Source organism: Carcharhinus amblyrhynchos, chromosome X (assembly GCF_965287045.1).
Source record: "Carcharhinus amblyrhynchos chromosome X, sCarAmb.v2.hapA, whole genome shotgun sequence".
Classification (NCBI taxonomy): domain Eukaryota; kingdom Metazoa; phylum Chordata; class Chondrichthyes; order Carcharhiniformes; family Carcharhinidae; genus Carcharhinus; species Carcharhinus amblyrhynchos.
Genome location: NC_137359.1, coordinates 17164373 through 17183460, shown reverse-complemented (window position 1 = coordinate 17183460; position 19088 = coordinate 17164373). Strand labels below are relative to the sequence as shown.

The 19088-nt window shown below is 42.1% G+C and overlaps 2 protein-coding genes across 4 annotated transcripts in view; one reads left to right on the top strand and one right to left on the bottom strand.

Moving 5' to 3' along the window:
- LOC145361838 (E3 ubiquitin-protein ligase NRDP1) overlaps positions 1-8780 on the top strand; it is a 97073-nt gene extending 88293 nt beyond the window's left edge. For all 3 annotated transcript variants that reach the window (XM_080217788.1, XM_080217790.1, XM_080217789.1), the window contains exons 24-30: positions 14-230; positions 2038-2106; positions 2831-2949; positions 3511-3694; positions 4038-4110; positions 7544-7623; positions 8064-8780. In XM_080217788.1, the coding sequence (XP_080073914.1) occupies positions 14-230; positions 2038-2106; positions 2831-2949; positions 3511-3694; positions 4038-4110; positions 7544-7623; positions 8064-8194 (873 nt within the window). In that variant the 3' untranslated portion in view covers positions 8195-8780. The remainder of the gene's footprint in view (positions 1-13; positions 231-2037; positions 2107-2830; positions 2950-3510; positions 3695-4037; positions 4111-7543; positions 7624-8063) is intronic.
- Positions 8781-11331: 2551 nt separating this feature from the next.
- The window catches only part of LOC145361841 (unconventional myosin-Ib-like), a 62419-nt gene continuing 54662 nt past the window's right edge, over positions 11332-19088 (bottom strand). The window contains exons 25-29 of the mRNA XM_080217798.1: positions 16553-16659; positions 14704-14836; positions 14218-14370; positions 13317-13444; positions 11332-12543 (exon numbers count right to left, since the gene is read on the bottom strand). Coding sequence (XP_080073924.1) covers positions 12423-12543; positions 13317-13444; positions 14218-14370; positions 14704-14836; positions 16553-16659 — 642 coding nt within the window. The 3' untranslated portion in view covers positions 11332-12422. The remainder of the gene's footprint in view (positions 12544-13316; positions 13445-14217; positions 14371-14703; positions 14837-16552; positions 16660-19088) is intronic.

Below are 19088 nucleotides of genomic sequence, written 5' to 3'. Positions count from 1 at the left end.
ATTGTTATTTCAGGAGGAGGACTTCCTAAATGATCTGGGTTATGATGCTGTTCACGGATCGTCTGAGTCGGAGGATGAACTGGATGAAGGTGACAGCAGTGAGGATGAGAGGGGAGAGGTGATGATTAAATCAAGATCAAGATGTGCTGCAGAAAGAGATGGGCAAAAGATGGGCGGGAGTGAGCCTGACCCAGCAATCCCCCGGCTGTGCTGCAAACTTCAGCAACAAGGTGATTTTTAAAATTCAGACTAAGGGCTGGATTCTCTGACCTTGCCCGCAGCTGGAATTCTCAAATTTCTGAGAGCCAAGTTCTCCACTTTCACTGGCGGCAGCAGCAGCAGGGCTGGAGAATTCACCCCAAGCCTTTCAGTTGGTTTATTGCAAAGGGTTTGGGGGGAGAAACCTATTTCATGTCTTTGTGTTGGATGGGCCGATTGTGGTAATGTAACTTTATTGCTTCATTTGATCTGATAAATAAATCTTGGGTTTGGGGGAAGAAAAATAATTGGTGCAACTGAATGCTGGAATGAGGATTTTTCCAGTGCTTAATTGTATACCTGTGTAATGTTGGATTGTAGGAGATTAGTTTATTATTCAGAACTTGGATCATTTCCTCCTTGAGGTGCAATCTTTACAAAAGGATTGTGTGCTGAAATAACTGACTGCAGGAGCTCTCCTAACGATTCCCCATGGGAAGTCCTAGGTACAGTTCTTGCTGCTGAGTTAGCTGATCGCTGCAAGAATGATCCAGTTAAAAGTTTACTTATTAGTCAGAAATAGGCTTACATTAACCCTGCAATGAAGTTCTGATGACGGGGGGTGAAGGCTATTGATGAAGCAGCTGAAGATGGCTGGGGCCAGAAACTTGCCCAGTGATGCCCTGGAGCTGAGGTCATTGCCCTCTTGCAACTACAACCATCTTCCTTTATACCAGCAATGACTCCAACCAGTGGAGAGTTCCCCACCAATTCTGATCGGCTACAGTTTCGCTAGGGCTCCTTGATGCCACACGTGGTCAAATTCTGCCTTGAAGTCAAGGGCAGTCACTCTCCTCTGGAGTATGTTTGAATCAAGGCTGTATTGAGATCAGGAGCTGAGTGACCCTGGCGGAGCCCAAACTGAGCGTCGGTCAGCCGATTTATTGTGAGCAAGTGCCCTTTGAGAGCATTGTTGATGATGCCTTCCATCACTTTGCTGATGAGCATAGTAAACCGATAGAACATAAGAACATAAGAAATAGGAGCAGGAGTAGGCCATCTGGCCCTTCGAGCCTGCCCCGCCATTCAATAAGATCATGGCTGATCTGTTGTGTCTCAGTTCCACATTCCTGCCCTCTCCCCATAACCCTTAATCCCCTCTCTTATCAAAAACCCATCAACCCGCGTCTTAAAAATATTCAGCGAGGCAGCCTCCACCACTTCAACGGGCAGAGAATTCCAGAGATTCACCACCCTTTGAGTGAAGAAGTTCCTCCTCAACTCCGTTCTAAACCGCCTCCCCTTTATCTTGAGGCTGTGCCCCCTAGTCCTGCTGTCCTTTCTGAGCGGGAAGAGTCTCTCTACCTCTACCCTATCCGTCCCATTCATCATCTTATACGTCTCAATGAGATCTCCCCTCATTCTTCTAAACTCTAACGAGTACAAGCCTAGTTTATTCAGCCTCTCCTCATAGCTCAACCCCCTCAACTCCGGATAGGGCGGTAATTGGCCAGGTTGGAGTTTCCCTGCTGTTTGTGGCCATTGCCAGGTAGATGCCAGTGTTGTAACATCGGGAGCCCTGTCATTACTGTTGCTAAGTTTGGACATTTACCTATGGACCTGAAGGAGAAATTAAATAGGAGTAAGTTATTTTGATTCCAATATTTATTTCTGATGTTTCTTACCTCACTGGCTTCCTCAATCTTGTTGCTTCTCTTCTCTTTCCTTACCCATTGAAAGGATTGTGAAAACCTTTTTCTAAAACTTGGGTTTTAATCTGGAATAAATGTCCAGCTGACTTGCAATGGATTAAAAAGATTTGTTTCACTTTGATTGCAGGTCTGTCAGGCCCACTTCAGTGGCTGCAGAACTGCCTCAACAGAGCAGCAGACAAGCGAGAAGATGATGGTCAGTACTTTATTACATCATTTCTGATTGAAGGACAGAGTACTTTTATTCATGCACAACATATTGCTGATATCCTGTGCTGGAACGTCAGTCAAATTAAAGCATCATCTTAAGAACATTTGTGATACATTTGCCACGCGTGCATAGTAACCCAACTGAGTTTTGGAGTGAATGCTTCATAGAATCATAGAATTCCTATAGTACAGAAGAAGGCCATTTGGCCCTTCAAGCCTGCATGACCACAATCCCACCTAGGCCCTATCCCCCATAATATTTATTCCTCATGTATTTACCCTGCTAATCCCCCTGACACTCAGGCAAGTTTAGCACAGCCAATCAACCTAACCCCCACATCTTTTGGAGTGTGGGAGGAAACTGGAGGAAACCCACGCAGACACGGGGAGAATGTGCAGACTCCACACAGACAGTGACCCAAGGCTGGAATTGAACCCAGGTCCCTGGCACTGTGAAGTGGCAGTGCCAACAACTGTGCTACTTCCTGCTAGTTAGGAAAATCTGCAGTAGAATTGCCATTGTCTTTATTCACTATTGGTAGCAAGTTTCAGAATAGCATTGAATGGCACCCTTCAGGCATCCCAAAATGCTTTATTTGAGCTTGCACACATCTGACTAAAAGCACTGACTTTGTTTTTCAGTAATGTGTGATCTGTTGCCTGTAGACTCTCCCATGTTTCAGTATTCTGTAAATCTGATTTCTATGCAGGGATCTCGATTGCAGTGCCGCTCGTCCCCTTGTCTGAAGAAAATGAAGATGCTATGGGGCATGAGGTGTTCCAGAAACTTCTGAAGAAAATTGGAATTCGACCTCCTGCTGATGAACAGGTGATGTGCAAGGGCGTGTGATGCTAACTAAATACTAGCCCTGATCAAAATTAGACTAAAAAGGTCTGCTTGAAAAGAGTATTCTTCCTTTTATTGCTGCAGCAATGCAGTATTTTAATAGACATTGCTCAAATTGCTAGCACGGCGATTCAAACATTAACAGGATTTGCAATCAGCACTTGTACTTGTCAGGGGCTGATGTCCATCAGATTCTGGTGGCCACCACCAGGTACATGCTCCAGCTTTAAGCATCAAAGGCCATGTATCTGTGTAGAATGCAAGCTTTTAGTTATTCTAAAATCTAATTTCTTCCTATTGCCCTAGTTCATCGATTGAAGCTGTTATATTGCTGCTGATGTGATATTTTCAGAAATGTACTTTGATAATTATTATGCACTTCACAATTGGAAGCTTTTAGTTTTGAAATCTCTCAGCCAGTAATTTATAGAAGAGCAGGGGTATTCTATCCCAGTGACACAGGCCAATATTTAGCCCATAACCGACATTACTGAAACCCCTACCATTTCTTTTATCTGTGTTGTCCTTCTGTATTTATTTCAGGAATCTTTCTGGCGTATTTCCGCTGACCTGAGAGTTCAGCAGTTGCGCAAGATTGCTTCAGTTATTGCCTTACAGGATGGTGGAGAGGCAGTGGAACAAGATGAATTTGTCCGTGCAGAGCAGAGGTCTGAGGTCTTGCGAGCTGTGGTGATGGCCAGGGAGAGGAATGCTACCCCTACTAAAGGTAATTGGTTTGCAACAAAATCTTCTAGTGTTAGTTCTTGGCTTGTTGCAGCTTTATTTATCCTTTTGAAAGTTGGTAACAAAGATGCAACAAGCTCCTGTGTGTTTAATAGTAGATCATGCCCACAGTCTAATCCACTGTCCTGGGGAGCTACTTGAATAAGATGCTTCCCTCATCCTTCCCCTGATAGGCGATTGTAAGATCATTGAGTTGTACTTTTGAAATGAGGGCTCCGTGAGTTAAAAGCAATCCAAGTTAGCAGGGAGAGAATTGTTTTTGAATGGATTTCCCTTGCTCGGGCCTGTGCACTTGCTGACATTTGCAGCTTTTTAATATCTTACAGGTGATGATGAATCTGAAGAGAGAACCAAACGAGCTCATGAGTCCACCTCCGGCTCAGACAGTGACACCAAAAGGCAAGTGATGAACAATAATCTTTTGGTTTGTAAGCTCCAGTACACTGAACCTGAAGGTGCAATGTGGAGCAGCAAGGCTACTGAGAAGAAAATGAGAGGGATCTGGGTTCGATTCCTGGCTTTGGGTCACTGTCTGTGTGGAGTCTGCACGTTCTCCCCGTGTCACCCTCCAAGTTCTCCAGTTTCCTCCCACAGTCCAAAAGACGCACTGGTTAGGTGCATTGACCATGCTAAATTCTCCCAAAGGAGTGTGGTGACTAGAGGATTTTCACAGTAACTTCATTGCGGTGTTAACATAAGCCTTCTTGTGACTAATAAATAAGCTTTACTTTTTGCTTAGATTGATTACAAAGCAGAACACTAGCTGCTCAGGAGAATGGATGGTGTACTGGGCTTCTTTCATCTCTGTCCAATGGGAAACTATACTGTTGGCTGGTTTGATGAATTCCAAGTGAACTGTATTTGTGAAGGTTTTTTGAAGTTTATTTATTAGTGTCACAAGTAAGGCTTACATTAACACTGCAATGAAGTTACTGTGAAATTCCCCTAGTCACCACAGTCTGGTGACTGTTCGGGTCAATGCACCTAACCAGCATGTCTTTAACAGTTGCTGGTTGGTTTCAATCTATAAGCATAAAACTAATTGGCAATCTCACCGAGACCACAAAACATGTTTGGTGTGGAAGTTGTCACACTGACAGAGAAAAGGGCGTTCTTCAGGGATTGGAGGTTAAAGCACATTTTTGGGCATGGTAAAGGACAATTTTTTAACTTGTACCTGCTTCATGCTGTACCTGTACCTAACACAACAAGTGCTTACTACTGACATTGAATGCTGAGTCCAAAGATACCTAGGTTAGGTGGATTGGCCATGCTAAATTGCCCCTTACTGTCTAAAGATGTGTAGGTTAGGGGGATTAGTGGAGTATGTGTGTGGAGTTGCAAGAAAGAGGGCCTGGATAAAATGCTCCATCAGAATTGGTGCAGACTCGATGGGTCGAATGGTCTCTTCTGCACTGTAGGAATTCTGTGACTCAAAGAGTGGGAAAATGGTTATATTCACCACTACTGACATCTATTAGAGCAAAAAAAAACTACCTCAATTAGTGATATGAGGTGGAGTGGCTGAGGAAGAGACACCAATGTAAGTTAAAGCTTTTTATAAAAAGGTCGAGGAATATTTTGGTATCTCACTGTAGACCAATAATGGAATGAATGGTCACTGCTTCTCCGGCCCTGTTTCATGGAGCAGACTGATACACAGTCTCTGCCCCTTGGAAGGTTGAGATTGCGTCAGTGTAATTATACTTGGTGTTAGATGTAGGCATGCATTCACATCACCTCCACTGGAATGTTGCCTTCCTCTCCCTACAATGCAACAGTGACTAGATTTCAGAAATACTTTATTGACTATAATTTGTGTTGGGACATTCTAAAACCATGGAAGTTGCTATATAAATGCAATTTTTCTTCCCCTCAGTGGTGGTATTATTAAGATCCTAAACTGTATGTGTTGCAGTCTGAATACATGTCCTAGTGCCATGTGACACTGCTCTCCGAACATGTACCATGCTGCTCAAGTGCCCTAAACTTAATTGTTTTGAAAGAAACACTTTATTCCTAAATTATTTGAAAGAAATATTTCAAATTGTTATAACAGGAAAGTGAAATGATATTCACATTTCTCCAGAGATCAAGATGCCTTCTGAGGAGCTTCTGTTCAGTAATGAGAACATTTCAATATTTTCATTACAGGGAGCACAATTCTGTCAGTCAGGTTGAACTCTGAGGTGCTTCAGTACAGTTACATATGGTTAGGATTAAGCACACAATCCGAGGGGTTTTATCTGATTACTAGCCCCTTGGTGTACATTGGCTGAAAAGCCTTCCACAGTGGCCTTTCCCCGTTGCACCTTGGCAATGGCTGCCCCAAGCTTGAGTGTGTCCCTCAGCACATAGTCCTGGACCTTGCAATGTGCCAGTCTGCAACACTCGGTCAAGGACAACACTTCGCTCTCGAAGATCAATAAGTTTCAAGCAGACCAAAGAGCATCCTTCACTGAGTTGATGATCTGTAGAGCGCAGAGTCCCCGTCCCTGGGAACGGCCCGTGGAGCGCAGAGTCCCCGTCCCTGGGAACAGCCCATAGAGCGCAGAGTCCCCGTCCCTGGGAACGGCCCTTAGAGCGCAGAGTCCCCGTCCCTGGGAATGGCCCTTAGAGCGCAGAGTCCCCGTCCCTGGGAATGGCCCTTAGAGCGCAGAGTCCCCGTCCCTGGGAATGGCCCGTAGAGCGCAGAGTCCCGCGTAACAGCTCGGGGTGAACCTTGACAAATAGCACCTCATCTCTCTCCACACCATCTTTACAAAGGCACATTCTACAAGGAGGTGTGTGACCATCTCTTCCCCCTCCGCAGTCACTTCGAGAGCAAACTGGTGGCGCAGAGACTTCGAGCATCTGGTGATCGATCTGATGGGGAGTGCCCTTCTCACCAGCAGCTAAGCTAGGTCTTGGTGCTTGTTTGAAAGTTCTGGTGATGAGGCATTCTGCCAAATCTGTTCAGGGAACCATCCGCCAGGATCCACCACCTCCTTTTCCCAAAGGGTCTCAAGGATGTTACATATAGCCCACTGCTTGATTGCCTTGTGGTCAAAGGTGTTTCTCTCAACAAACATTTCCACAAGGGACAGATATACCGCACGGTCCAACTGCTTGGAGTGTTCCGTGGCAACAAGGCCAGTTCTATCCTTCACAACACCAGGGACAGGTAGAGTCTCAGTACATGGTGACACTTGCTGTTAGTGTACCGAGGGTCTACACACAGCTTGATGCAGCGGCACACAAAGGTGGCCATCAGGATGAGGGCAGCATTGGGAATGTCTTTCCCTCCCTTATCCAGAGTTTTAGGCATGGTTTCCCTCAGGACATGATCCAGGTGGATCTCCAGATGAATTTGAGGATGGCTCGGCTGACTGCTGTGGTGCAGGTTGGGTGTATGGGTCAGACCCGTGCGATGTATACCAACCCTGAGTACCTCCTACCTGGTGACCAGGTTTTTTCTGATGATGGAGAAGGAATGTTACTCCCACGTGACCAATTTCGGCTTTATCTTGGCAATGCGCTCGTCCCAGTTTTTGGCATCTCTCCAGACCATTTCCCCAGCACCTTCAGGTAATTGCCCTAATGGTGAAGTAGACAAAGGATTGTCAGCTCGGTTCCTGAAGAACATGGCCTCACTCTTGCCCCAGTTTACATTGTCTTCCGAGGTCAGTTCGAACAGGCCGTAGATGTTCAGAAGTCTGCACATTGACATCAGATCTGAGCAGAAGACAGCGAGTGCCCTAAAATATTTAGTGTTTGTGAAAGGGATGTTCCGGTGAATTTGAGCTATGCCAGTCCTGTGCAGATTAAACCTAGGTTATATTTACTGTTACAGTTACGGTGAGAAGAGCAAACCCAAACATCTGTTAAAGCGCAGTCGCCTGCTCGATAGTGATGATGAAGCAGATGATGGGGGTAAGATTCTTCTTCCAAAGCTTTTTAAGATGCAGTATTTTTCTTTTCTCTCCAAGACACATTTTATCTTGTACATAAAGATCTGTTGACAATTATCAGCATTGTTGAAGAATTAGTGCATGTTTTTAACTCTGCAAATGCTATCCTTCTTTCCACCACCTCCCCCACAATGCCAATATTATTCAAAGCCTAAAATTGGAGCCTTCTATTTGTTGATCCTCTGGTAGAGGACAGCATTGTGGCTGCATGGTTTTGCACCACCAATGGGAGGACATGAATTGTTAATAAGAAGGTATAAGAAGTAAGAAGGTTGCCTCCCTAGAAGGGCCCAGTGTTGGAGGGTCTGCAGAATATCGGTAGCAGCAGGGGCATGTTTTTTTGCATATAGACAGGAATATGTTGATTCCATGCTTGTAATGGTCTTGAATGTGGATTTGCAGCTAAGGAAACAGTTGAAGTGAAGGCGATGGAAGATCCTGACTCTGAGGAGTCTGACTCCGAGGTCACCCACAGACTGATTAAAAAGCGACGGCGAGTAATCAACGATGATGAGGAAGAGGAGGAGGATTAATCACAATGAGGTTGCAGTTTTGAAATGATTTTGAACACGGGGTCAAACCCCTTTTTAGACAACCTGCTCTGACATTGTTTTTTGCTTTAAACATTTAATTTAAAACAATGAAATGTATACAGAGTGGGAAGAAAATGATGAGACAGGTTTCTTCACCCACAATCACCTTGTGAAAATGAAGAGGGAGCACAGTCAGCCTAAGTAATTATGGTGCTTGTATTGCTTGGGTGCAAGTTTGACTCCTCATCCACTTCAAATGAGTGTGTTTGTGTTGCCCCACCCCAGTAGATACTTCGGTTACATTAAAAGTAGCCAGTTATATTTCTCCAATTTTTTACATGAATTTTAAGATAATGACATCTGGTATGGTATTGGATCCTTTGTTTTAAACTTGCTGTTTATTAAGTTCCAACTTTGTTGTAATGAATTTCAGGCATGTTTTAATTGCTGACACAATTTGTTTGTGTGTTTATATGGCATGATTTGTCTTAAATGTGATGAGTTTACTTGAAGGAACATTTCCACATCATTCTTCTCCATGTACTGAATAGTTGAATTCGTTAATAAAATGGGACAGGTCACAGGAGCTTTTGCAATTTTCAATAATGGGCAATTTGATTTCTGTTGTGCATTTTAATAATGTTGAATTCAGCGTATCAAAGCCCATCCCTCCAGTCCCATTGAAATCCACCCTTTTGCTACCCTCATTCTTTCCATTATAGTATCGTGGTATCCTGACTGTCCTCAAAGCTTTTGTCTCCCACCAAATTACTCCCAATCTTTCCCACTCTGATCAAAGAAGTTCTTTTTGATACTATTTTAAACTTTTCTGCACTGTTTAATATTTTGAACATCCTTGTGCTACATAACTTCAGTTCTATTTTGTTATCATTCACCAGAGTTGAACATTCTATTTTCATTTTGAAGCTTGATTTTGTTTCCGAAGAAATGCCCCAACTGGATTTATCTCCATGCATAAGTGATGGGGCATTAGATATTAATTTCCTGTTAGCTGTTAAGTGCAGATCCTGGTAAAAAAAATATTGGAACTGCCCTGTGTACTAAGTTTGCTCTGCAATTTACCCCACAATGAGTTCCTGTGATGTGTCTTGTATAGAGGGAAAATAATTATCAAGCAATCCTTCAGAGGGAAGGGAGCAACTAGATCAGATGCTGAAATGGAGGAAATCGAAGATCTTTCTGGATTTGAGATGAGTTGACTGGCCTTACTCGATAGTAATTCTGTTGATCTGAAGGTGGTAACCCTGTTTGTCTCCCAGTGGTTGAAGAGGCACTTTGACCAAAGTCTTGGGAGTTACCTGCCTTTCTAGGCTGAAAATCAGATTATCCTACAAGTATGATTTATTTTTTCAAATTTTATTGTGCTCTTAAAAGAAATTGAACAGCATAGTGTTTGTAACTACAAGTGATTTTTTTTACAGCATAATCCAAAAATAAATATAAAAATAGTATTGCAACAGAATTATTTTCAATTTAAAATGAGAATTTATCGCAAGCATTGTTTTTCTGTTAGAGAGTTGATGGCAGTTTATGATCTCTATTTGTGTTAATGCTCTTGTTATGGAGTATGGCATAAAAGAATGTGGCTTAATGTTGGAGAAATCAAAATGTCAGTGTATTCCAGCATCTAAACCTTGAAATGTTAATTTTAAGTTTGCTTCAATTTAAGGATGGAACTGGTAAAAGTGGCATGTAAAACCACTCACTTATCTCTACTTGTGTGAGTCATCTGAGGTAACCTTGTATATACCTTGCTGTTCGTGGAAAATGGAGCTTAAATTTCCTTTTTCTCTTGTGATGACAGATTTGTGTGGCATATACTTCCTATTAGAACATGATCTGTCTATAAGTATGCAGCAATTTCTTTGAAGGAGTACTATCTACTTTTGGCCTAAACCAGGAAATTCCCTGGGAAAGGGCAATAGTAGTGGGTCAATCTGGTCACTCCAGGTTCTGGAATGGCTGTGGTTTGAAAGATGGACTGGAACTCTTGTTTTTTTTTGCAAACTTCAATGATACTGAGAAAAGCACTATTCTGAGGTGTTGCTGTTTTATCTGATGCTTGACTTGCTTTTGAAGGAAACAATTGAGATGAGATGGAGTGAAAAGCAGCAGCCATTTTACATCAGGATGCAGCTGAAAATGGGTGTGTCACAAAAAGTAAGGTTTTTTAAATCCATGTGTAGTCTAGCACCTGAGTAACCCAATTTTAAATGATCAAAAATAAAAGTAATCCTGTAGTGCAGAAGGAGGCTGCACCAACCACAATCCCATCCAGGCTCTATCCCCATAACCTCACATATTTACCCTCCTAATCCTCCTGACACTAAGTGGCCATGGTAAATTGCCCATCAACCTAACCAGCACATCTTTCGGACTGTGGGAGGAAACCGGAGCACCCGGAGGAAACTCACGCAAACACAGGGAGAACGTGCAGCCTCCACAGAGGGTCACCTGAGGCCAAAATCTGTTTTGGGTCCCTGGCACTGTGAGGCAGCAATGTACTGTGCCACCATATCACCCCTGATTGAATGGTGGAGCAGACTCGATGGGCTGAATGGTCTAATTCTGGTCCTATATTTTATGGTCTAATAACCAATTAAACAATCGAATGAACTGAGGGACAAATTCAAGGAGGGAAAATGTGCCAGAGTGGTTCATTTAACTTGTGGGGCCAGTTGAACTAATTCCAGTACAAGTTTAAAAAAGAACAGACCTGAAGTTCTTGGAAATGTAATTTGTGCTGGAAATATCTGCATCCTTTGTGCTGGTTTCACTAATTTTGGAATGAATTTTGCTGGAAAAAATCAGGATGGAAACTCCAGGCCACAACAGTTAGCACTGTCAAATGATGTGACATTTCAGACTGGAGTTCTTCTACAAAATCAACCTTATTTGTGTCTACTTGATTCTAAACAATATCTTGTATTGATCGTGAATTGCAACACATTTTTGGAAATGTGACTAGAGAAATATTGATCCTGATCTTAAGAATGCACTATTAAGACTAGTAACTAAAGGTGTGGTCAAACAACCATGTTTGAAGAGGTAGAAGGAGGAAATGCAGAGTTTTTAATGCAGTGTAAACTTTCAGAGCTGCTCATTGACAGCTTGACTTCATCACTGGATTCAGTACGTTCTTTAACTCCTTCCAAATCTCAAACACATTCTACGATGCAGATAACCTGACCTTTTAAACACACAGTGCTAATATGTAGTCCCCAAATGACTCATTAGATAAATAAACTAGATGTTATGGTATTGGTGCCATGTGGTATTCAATCCATGGAATTGGTCTCAGCAGCCCTGGGCTAGGAAGTGATGAAGGTGTGGGAGGAATAGTAGCCAAGAGCACCAAGCTGACTAAGGCTTTATTAGACAAGGCGTCTAAACTGAGCACGTAACAGCATGACAACATTCAATACATTAGAATAGTGCACGTCCCGCCACTCTCCAGCATGAATCCATGCAGCAGGGAGTAAAGTCATTAAAATTCTCAAATATGCTAGCTAGCGTAAAGTCTTTAGAACGGCCATTCAGGAAAGAACTTGATATATCATAGTATTTCCAGATATAATGTAGTATTTCAGGCAAATTAAAAGTTACAATAGACTTTTTGCTATTTTCAGGCCCCCTGGCTTGACTCAAGTTAGATCTAAAAACTAATTTCTCCGTAATTGCTCATAATCAACTGTCAGAGGGAGAAAAGTGTGGACCAACTTATTTTTCAGTTTCAACATCCCAATCAAAATCTGATTCAACATGATGCCATAAAAACATGTGACAAATCTTAAAAATCAATTTTAATCAGAACACAGGTTGTACAGCACGTTACATGATCAGTATTATGGGGAAGAATCATCCGCTTGCCTGATTGAGTTTGGTTTTAACTGATTAGCACAAAAGAATACTCAGCATTTACAATGATTACCAAAGAGTTGAAGGTTAAAAACTCCACTGCCCTACTTCTGGTCAGATGTTGGGAACGTGTTACAAAGTAGTGCGATCCATCTAGATGAGCAGCGCTGCAGAATTTTTCCCTTCAGTTTTCACATGAATCAATATGCACCATAGTGGTGAAATAATGATTAATCAAAAGTTACTTGTTTTCTTTCTAAATTACTGTAAGCTCCCTTGGATATGAAAATTTTCACGATCCCAGGTGGAGATAGGAATTGAGCAACTGGGTAGGTTGTAGTCATCACAGTTAAGAAGCATGGATCTCGAATAAGTGACTGTTTTTCTTCTTGCACAACGGAACTTTTGCATTTTTCTCTGACTTTACAAACTTCACAGAGACCATGCCTTTATTGAACTGAACAGAAAGTCTGCAGAGGAGAAAATGGTGCAACACTGTAAAGGCAGACCTAAACTCCATGTATTATAACAAAACTATTTGTGCGTTACAGACACCTGTACCTTTCTCTGGGCATTTCTTGTGCCTGTCCCAGGTGTGTTTGATGGGACAGTGTAGAGGGCGCTTTACTCTGTATCTAACCCCGTGCTGTACCTGTCCTGGGAGTGTTTGATGGGGGACAGTGTAGAGGGAGCTTTACTCTGTATCTAACCCTGTGCTGTACCTGTCCTGGGAGTGTTTGATGGGGGGGACAGTGTAGAGGGAGCTTTACTCTGTATCTAACCCCGTGCTGTACCTGTCCTGGGAGTGTTTGATGGGGGGACAGTGTAGAGGGAGCTTTACTCTGTATTGAACCGTGTGCTGTACCTGTCCTGGGAGTGTTTGATGGGGGGACAGTGTAGAGGGAGCTTTACTCTGTATCTAACCCTGTGCTGTATCTGTCCTGGGAGTGTTTGATGGGGGGACAGTATAAAGGGAGTTTTACTCTGTATCTAACCCCATGCTGTACCTGTCCTGGGAGTGTTTGATGGGGGGGACAGTGTAGAGGGAGCTTTACTCTGTATCAAACCCCGTGCTGTACCTGTCCTGGGAGTGTTTGTGTGCCATGAATCAATTAGTCTTCCATTCCCCAAAACTAAAACTCCCATCTTGGGGAGCTTAAGAAAATATTACAAAACCAAGAAAAAGAACATCAGTGGAAGTGAAGGAATCTCCAGCTACACCTAATTGATTTATTTTACTTACTCATCCTCTATCTTGAGGTTTATCCTTTGCTGTGTTGCATCCACTATTGAGCGATGTAGTTTGGTGGTCAGCTCCACTAGATGGTCACTGTTTAAGAGCAAGTCTCCCTTCTCATTACCCGAAAAATTCTGGCAAATTGAAGGGAATAAAATTAAAATATATTTTTCCATTTTAGTTACTTAATTTCTAAGTAGTGAAGTCCCTCTGTCAAACCTGCACTTTTCTGATTTTAAAAGTAGTGTTACTAATTACTAAAAATAATCACTAACCTGATTTCATACCTATAAACTAACATAAATCATTCTTTAAAAGTTTATAATGCTGAAGTTGCCTTGGATTTTACTGCAAAAACTGATATTGCTCCTTCATTTTCCATGGTAAATTTACCAGTTTCAGAAACATCTGTGCTTTTCAAACTATAGTCTATTTTGAACTGTAATGAACAGAATACCAGCAGAAACTACCTGCATTTGTTTCCAAGTTTTGTGGCATATAGTGCATTAAAATATCAAATCCGCACATTTATTTCACTATGACTGATGTTCAAGTGATCAGTGCATTTTGCTTTCCTTAAAATGTAAATTCCTTTCTTATTATCTAAACTTATTGAATGCCAAGCAATTGGATGGTCATTATGTTTCCAGACTGGCATCAATATCGCTGACTTTCATTCATCACTGTTACTTTTTCATTCCTTCCCTTGCTATGTATCATTTGGTAGAGTTCAGGTTGTAGACCAAGCGGAGAAGGGATCAGACTGTATATTTTCAAATGGGACCTGGGCTGAATGACATGAGGTACCCATTCTCTCTCATACTGTTGGTTCCTGGATCTTGGCAGAATATTCATTCATCAATATTTGAATGCTTACTATCACATCCCAGCTTTAAGCCATGCTCACCTCCACTAGATGTAGCACAAATATTCCATCATTACGCTTACTCATAGAGATGCTCTTGATCTCATTCATTTTGATCAGTGTTTTAATTTGGGGAGATTTTGCATCAACGAGGGCGAAGTAGCTGTTTGTCATCATTATGATCCTTGGAGAATGCTGGAATGGAAATAGCACATTTACAAGATTAATAGTCCAAATCATTAAATACAGTGTGGATGTAATAAGCATAGAAAATGCAGGTCTAGCAGCAGGTCAGAAAAAGGGGAAAAAAGGAAACAATGTGCCCTGATAACACGAGGATGAAACAAGGAAGATAAAAGTGTTACTGAGCCCAGTGCCAAGCAGGAGAGTAATTCACAACACCGACTTGTGGAATGCTATTTCAACTCCCCACATCAGCAAACTCCATGCAGGCATCTCCTGGTCTTGTGTCTCCTCATTTTATTTATCGCAGCAGCTCTAAGCTGTGACTGCTGTTTTTCTCCTTACCTTTCCGTCCTTTCTGTTAATTTTCGTGGCTGTGTCCATCATTAGTAACTTCCCCTCTATGCCACTGGCTAGTTTCTGGTATTTGGCCGTTTTCTGAGCATCCAAATACTGTCCTTTGAAAGGCTGAGACACACTGACAAGATCACAGAAAGAGATTAAATATTAATCAAATGGATCATAGAAGCAGGATCAGACAAACACAAGTAAATTAACAAATATTCAAAAGTAAAGCCACGGGGCATATCCCACAATGCAATAAATCGTACACAGAACTCCCAGAACTTGGGGCTGAGTCAATGAACTCCTCGTAAAAGGAGGTAACTGCATCAATGAGAATAAGATTGGCAGTAAAAGGCACGGGTACAAACTTTGCAGGCACAATTGTCCTGATGTTTGAGCTATTGGACATGCACAGTTTCCACTGTTAGCCTGAAAATGATAGCATGACTTGTAAGGCGTATCTCATCGAGATATTCATAGTCTTGGGCAGTTCAACAATGCATATTTATTTGCTAGAATGACCCTGAGATGTGCTCTCTTACATCACTGTCTGGGCAGTACTGCACTTAGTCTCATATTAACCCTTTATATGCCAGACTCTTATACTACATGACTGACCTGAATGTACATCTGGGAGGAGAATTGCCATAAGGTTCACGCAATCTTCTGCCATAACCTTGGAAATACTGAAAAGATGCCAGGAATAGCTGTTCATGTGGTTTTGGGTTGGCAGGAGGATGGTCACAGGGCAACATTCTGATAATAGGAACTGGAAGGATTATTGGGCTGGTAACATCTATTTGGGTATAAATATTTGAGCACTGGTCACAAGGTGAAAGGATGAAACAATAGAAAGAACTTGTTTTAAGCTGGCTGTAGCTTTGCCTCTGCTCGTGATATCTTGGGAAATTATGTGTTGTAGAGCAGACTAGAGTAGTAAGTTTGTCAACCTTAATGCAAGTTGATTCATTTTGGTAGGACAAACTTGAACACAGATTACAGGGTCAATGGCAGGGTTCTGAGGAATGTGGAGGAACGGAGAGATCTTGGGATTCATATCCACAGATCTCTGAAGGTTGCCACTCAAGTGGATAGAGCCGTGAAGAAGGCTTATTGTGTGTTAGCATTTATTAACAGGGGGTTTGAGTTTAAGAGCCGTGGGGTTATGCTGCAACTATACAGGACCTTGATGAGACCAGATTTGGAATATTGTGTTCAGTTCTGGTCACGTCGCTATAAGAAGAATGTGGAAGCATTGGAGAGAGTGCAGAGGAGATTTACCAGGATGCTGCCTGGCTTGGAGGGTAGGTCTTATGAGGAAAGGTTGAGGGAGCTGGGGCTTTTCTCTTTGGAGCGGAGGAGGATGAGAGGCGACTTAACAGATGATGAGGGGGATAGATAGAGTGGACGTGCAGAGACTATTTCCTCGGGTGGATGTAGCTGTTACTAGGGGGCATAACTATAAGGTTCATGGTGGGAGATATAGGAGGGATGTCCGAGGTAGGTTCTTTACTCAGAGAGTGGTTGGGGTGTGGAATACACTGTCTGCTGTGATAGTGGAGTCGGACACTTTAGGAACTTTCAAGCAGTTATTGGATAGGCACATGGAGCACACCAGAATGATAGGGAGTGGGATAGCTTGATCTTGGGTTTGGACATAGCTCAGTACAACATTGAGGGCCAAAGGGCCTATACTGTTCTATGTTTCTAACCTGTATGGGTAGGCTGACTTTTTCATGAGGTGTTGACAAAGGCCCAGGTGTCTGAGCCTCTGGTCGAAGCAGCACTGCAGCTGAGTAATAGTCATCAGTAATGTGAAGATTGTGGAACTGGAAGAGTTTTCTATTACCTGGGGCCATATGCGGCTTTCTTATCCTTGAAGAGTTCACTGGCATACAGCTTCTCTTCCAGTTCTGCTTTCCTCTGGTTTGAGATGGTGTCCCTGTATTTCTTGCACTAAAATCATAAAGTAGAGATAATTTAACAATTAGTCAACACAAACAAGTATGGTTCCCACCACTTAAAATGTCCAGGTTTAAAATGGACAATCTTTGGCCAACATGCCATTCACATCAATATCAATTTCAAAGTTAACGGTTACACTGTTTAAAATGCTCTGTTTATGGTGAGCCAAAACAGCCAGCTGAGGTCCCAGAATTTTGTTCTATTGCTGTATACATAGGATGGTTGTGTTCAACATCATTCCTGTAAGAGCAACAAGACACTGCTATTCCTGGCCAGAATTGAGATGTTCAGATCATTCTCCCATTAATCATGCTTGGAGATCACTCTGATGTAAATCACTGGGATTGATTTTATAAACACAATGTGTATGCTAGAACCATCCTCCACTGGCTGCATTTTGATGAAGAAATAATCTTGCTTTTATAGGGAAATAGAGGAGCTACATTCGCTATTTTCCAATCTGATAGGACCTTTCCAGAATCTAGAATATTTTGGAAAATTAAAACCAAAACCAATGCATTTACTATCTTAGCAACCACTTTTTTTTAAGACCCAAGGATAGAGGCCATCAGTACCTGGGACTTGACAGCTTTTAATAATGTTCTCATTACCCTTTCCCTGGTGATTTGTATTTGTTTTAAGTTCCTTGCTCCCTTTCACCTCCTAATTCACAATTATTTGTGTCGTCTACATAAAGACGGATGCAAAATATCTGTTCAACTTGTTTGCCATTTCCTTATTTTCCATGATAAATTCCCCATTCTCACTCTCTGGAGAACTGATGCTGACTTCTCTTTTCCCTTTTATATACTTGTAGAAACTCTTACTATCTATTTTATACTTTACGATATCTTTCTCTCATATTTCTCCCTCCCTAGTAATGTTTTAGTCATTCTTTGTATTCTGTCCTGTTTTCTGACCTGACTCATCTCTGTGGAATATGTTTTTTTTCTTTCAATTTGATACCATCTTTAACTTCCTTAGTCACAGATGGTTTGTCCTTTTAGTCTTTCCTTCTCACTAGGAAGTATCTTTTCTAAGTATTCAGAAATATCTCCTTAAATGTCTGCACTGCACCTCTACTGATGTATCCCTTAACCAAATGTGTCAGTTCACTTTACCCAGCTCTGTCCTCATGCCCTCATAATTGCCCTTATTTAAGTTTCAAATACTAATCTTAGGTTCACTACACCCCTCACCCCACCCTCCCCCAATCTGAGTGTGACATTCAATTATATTATGATCACCTCTATCTAAAGGCACCTTCACAATAAGGTTATTAATTAATCCTGTCTCACTGCACATGTCATTTATAATGATTTGGATGAGAATATAGGAGGCATGGTTAGTAAATTTGCAGATGACACCAAGATTGGTGGCATAGTGGACAATGAAGAAAGTTATCTCCAATTGCAATGGGATCTTGATTAATTGGGCCAGTGGACTGACGAATGGCAGATGGAGTTTAATTTAGATAAATGTGAGGTGATGCATTTTAGTAGACTGAACCAGGGCAGGACTTACTCAGTTAATGGTAGGTCATTGGGGAGAGTTACAGAACAGAGAGATCTAGGGGTACAGGTTCATAGCTCCTTGAAAGTGGAGTCACAGGTGGACAGAGTGGTGAAGAAGGCATTCAGCATGCTTGGTTTCATTGGTCAGAACATTGAATACAGGAGTTGGGATGTCTTGTTGAAGTTGTACAAGACATTGGTAAGGCCACACTCGGAATACTGTGTACAGTTCTGGTCACCCTATTATAGGAAGGATATTATTAAACTAGAAAGAGTGCAGAAAAGATTTACTAGGATGCTGCTGGGACTTGATCATTTGAGTTATAAGGAGAGGCTGGATAGACTGGGACTTTTTTCCTTGGAGCGTAGGAGGCTGAGGGGTGACCTTATAGAGATCTATAAAATAATGAGGGCCACAGATTAGCTAGATAGTCAATATCTTTTCCCCAGAGGTAGGGGAGTCTAAAACTAGAGGGCAGAGGTTTAAGGGGAGAGATATAAAAGGGGGGCAATTTTTTCACGGAGCGCTGAGTGTCTGGAACAAGCTGCCAGAGGGAGTAGTAGAGGCGGGTACAATTTTATCTTTTAAAAAGCATTTAGATAGTTACATGGGTACGATGGATGTAAAGGGATATGGGCCAAATACGGACAATTGGGATTAGCTTAGGGGTTTTAAAAAAAAGGGTGGCATGGACAAGTTGGGCTGAAGGTCCTGTTTCCATGCTGTAAACCTCTATTATCAGATCTAGTATAGTCTTTTCAGTGTGCATTGCCTATCAGTTTAGCAATAACAGAAACTTGCATTTATACATAAGAACATAAGAAATAGGAGCAGGAGTCGGCCATCCAGCCCTTCGAGCCTGCCCCACCATTCAATAAGATCATGGCTGATCTGAAGTGGCTCAG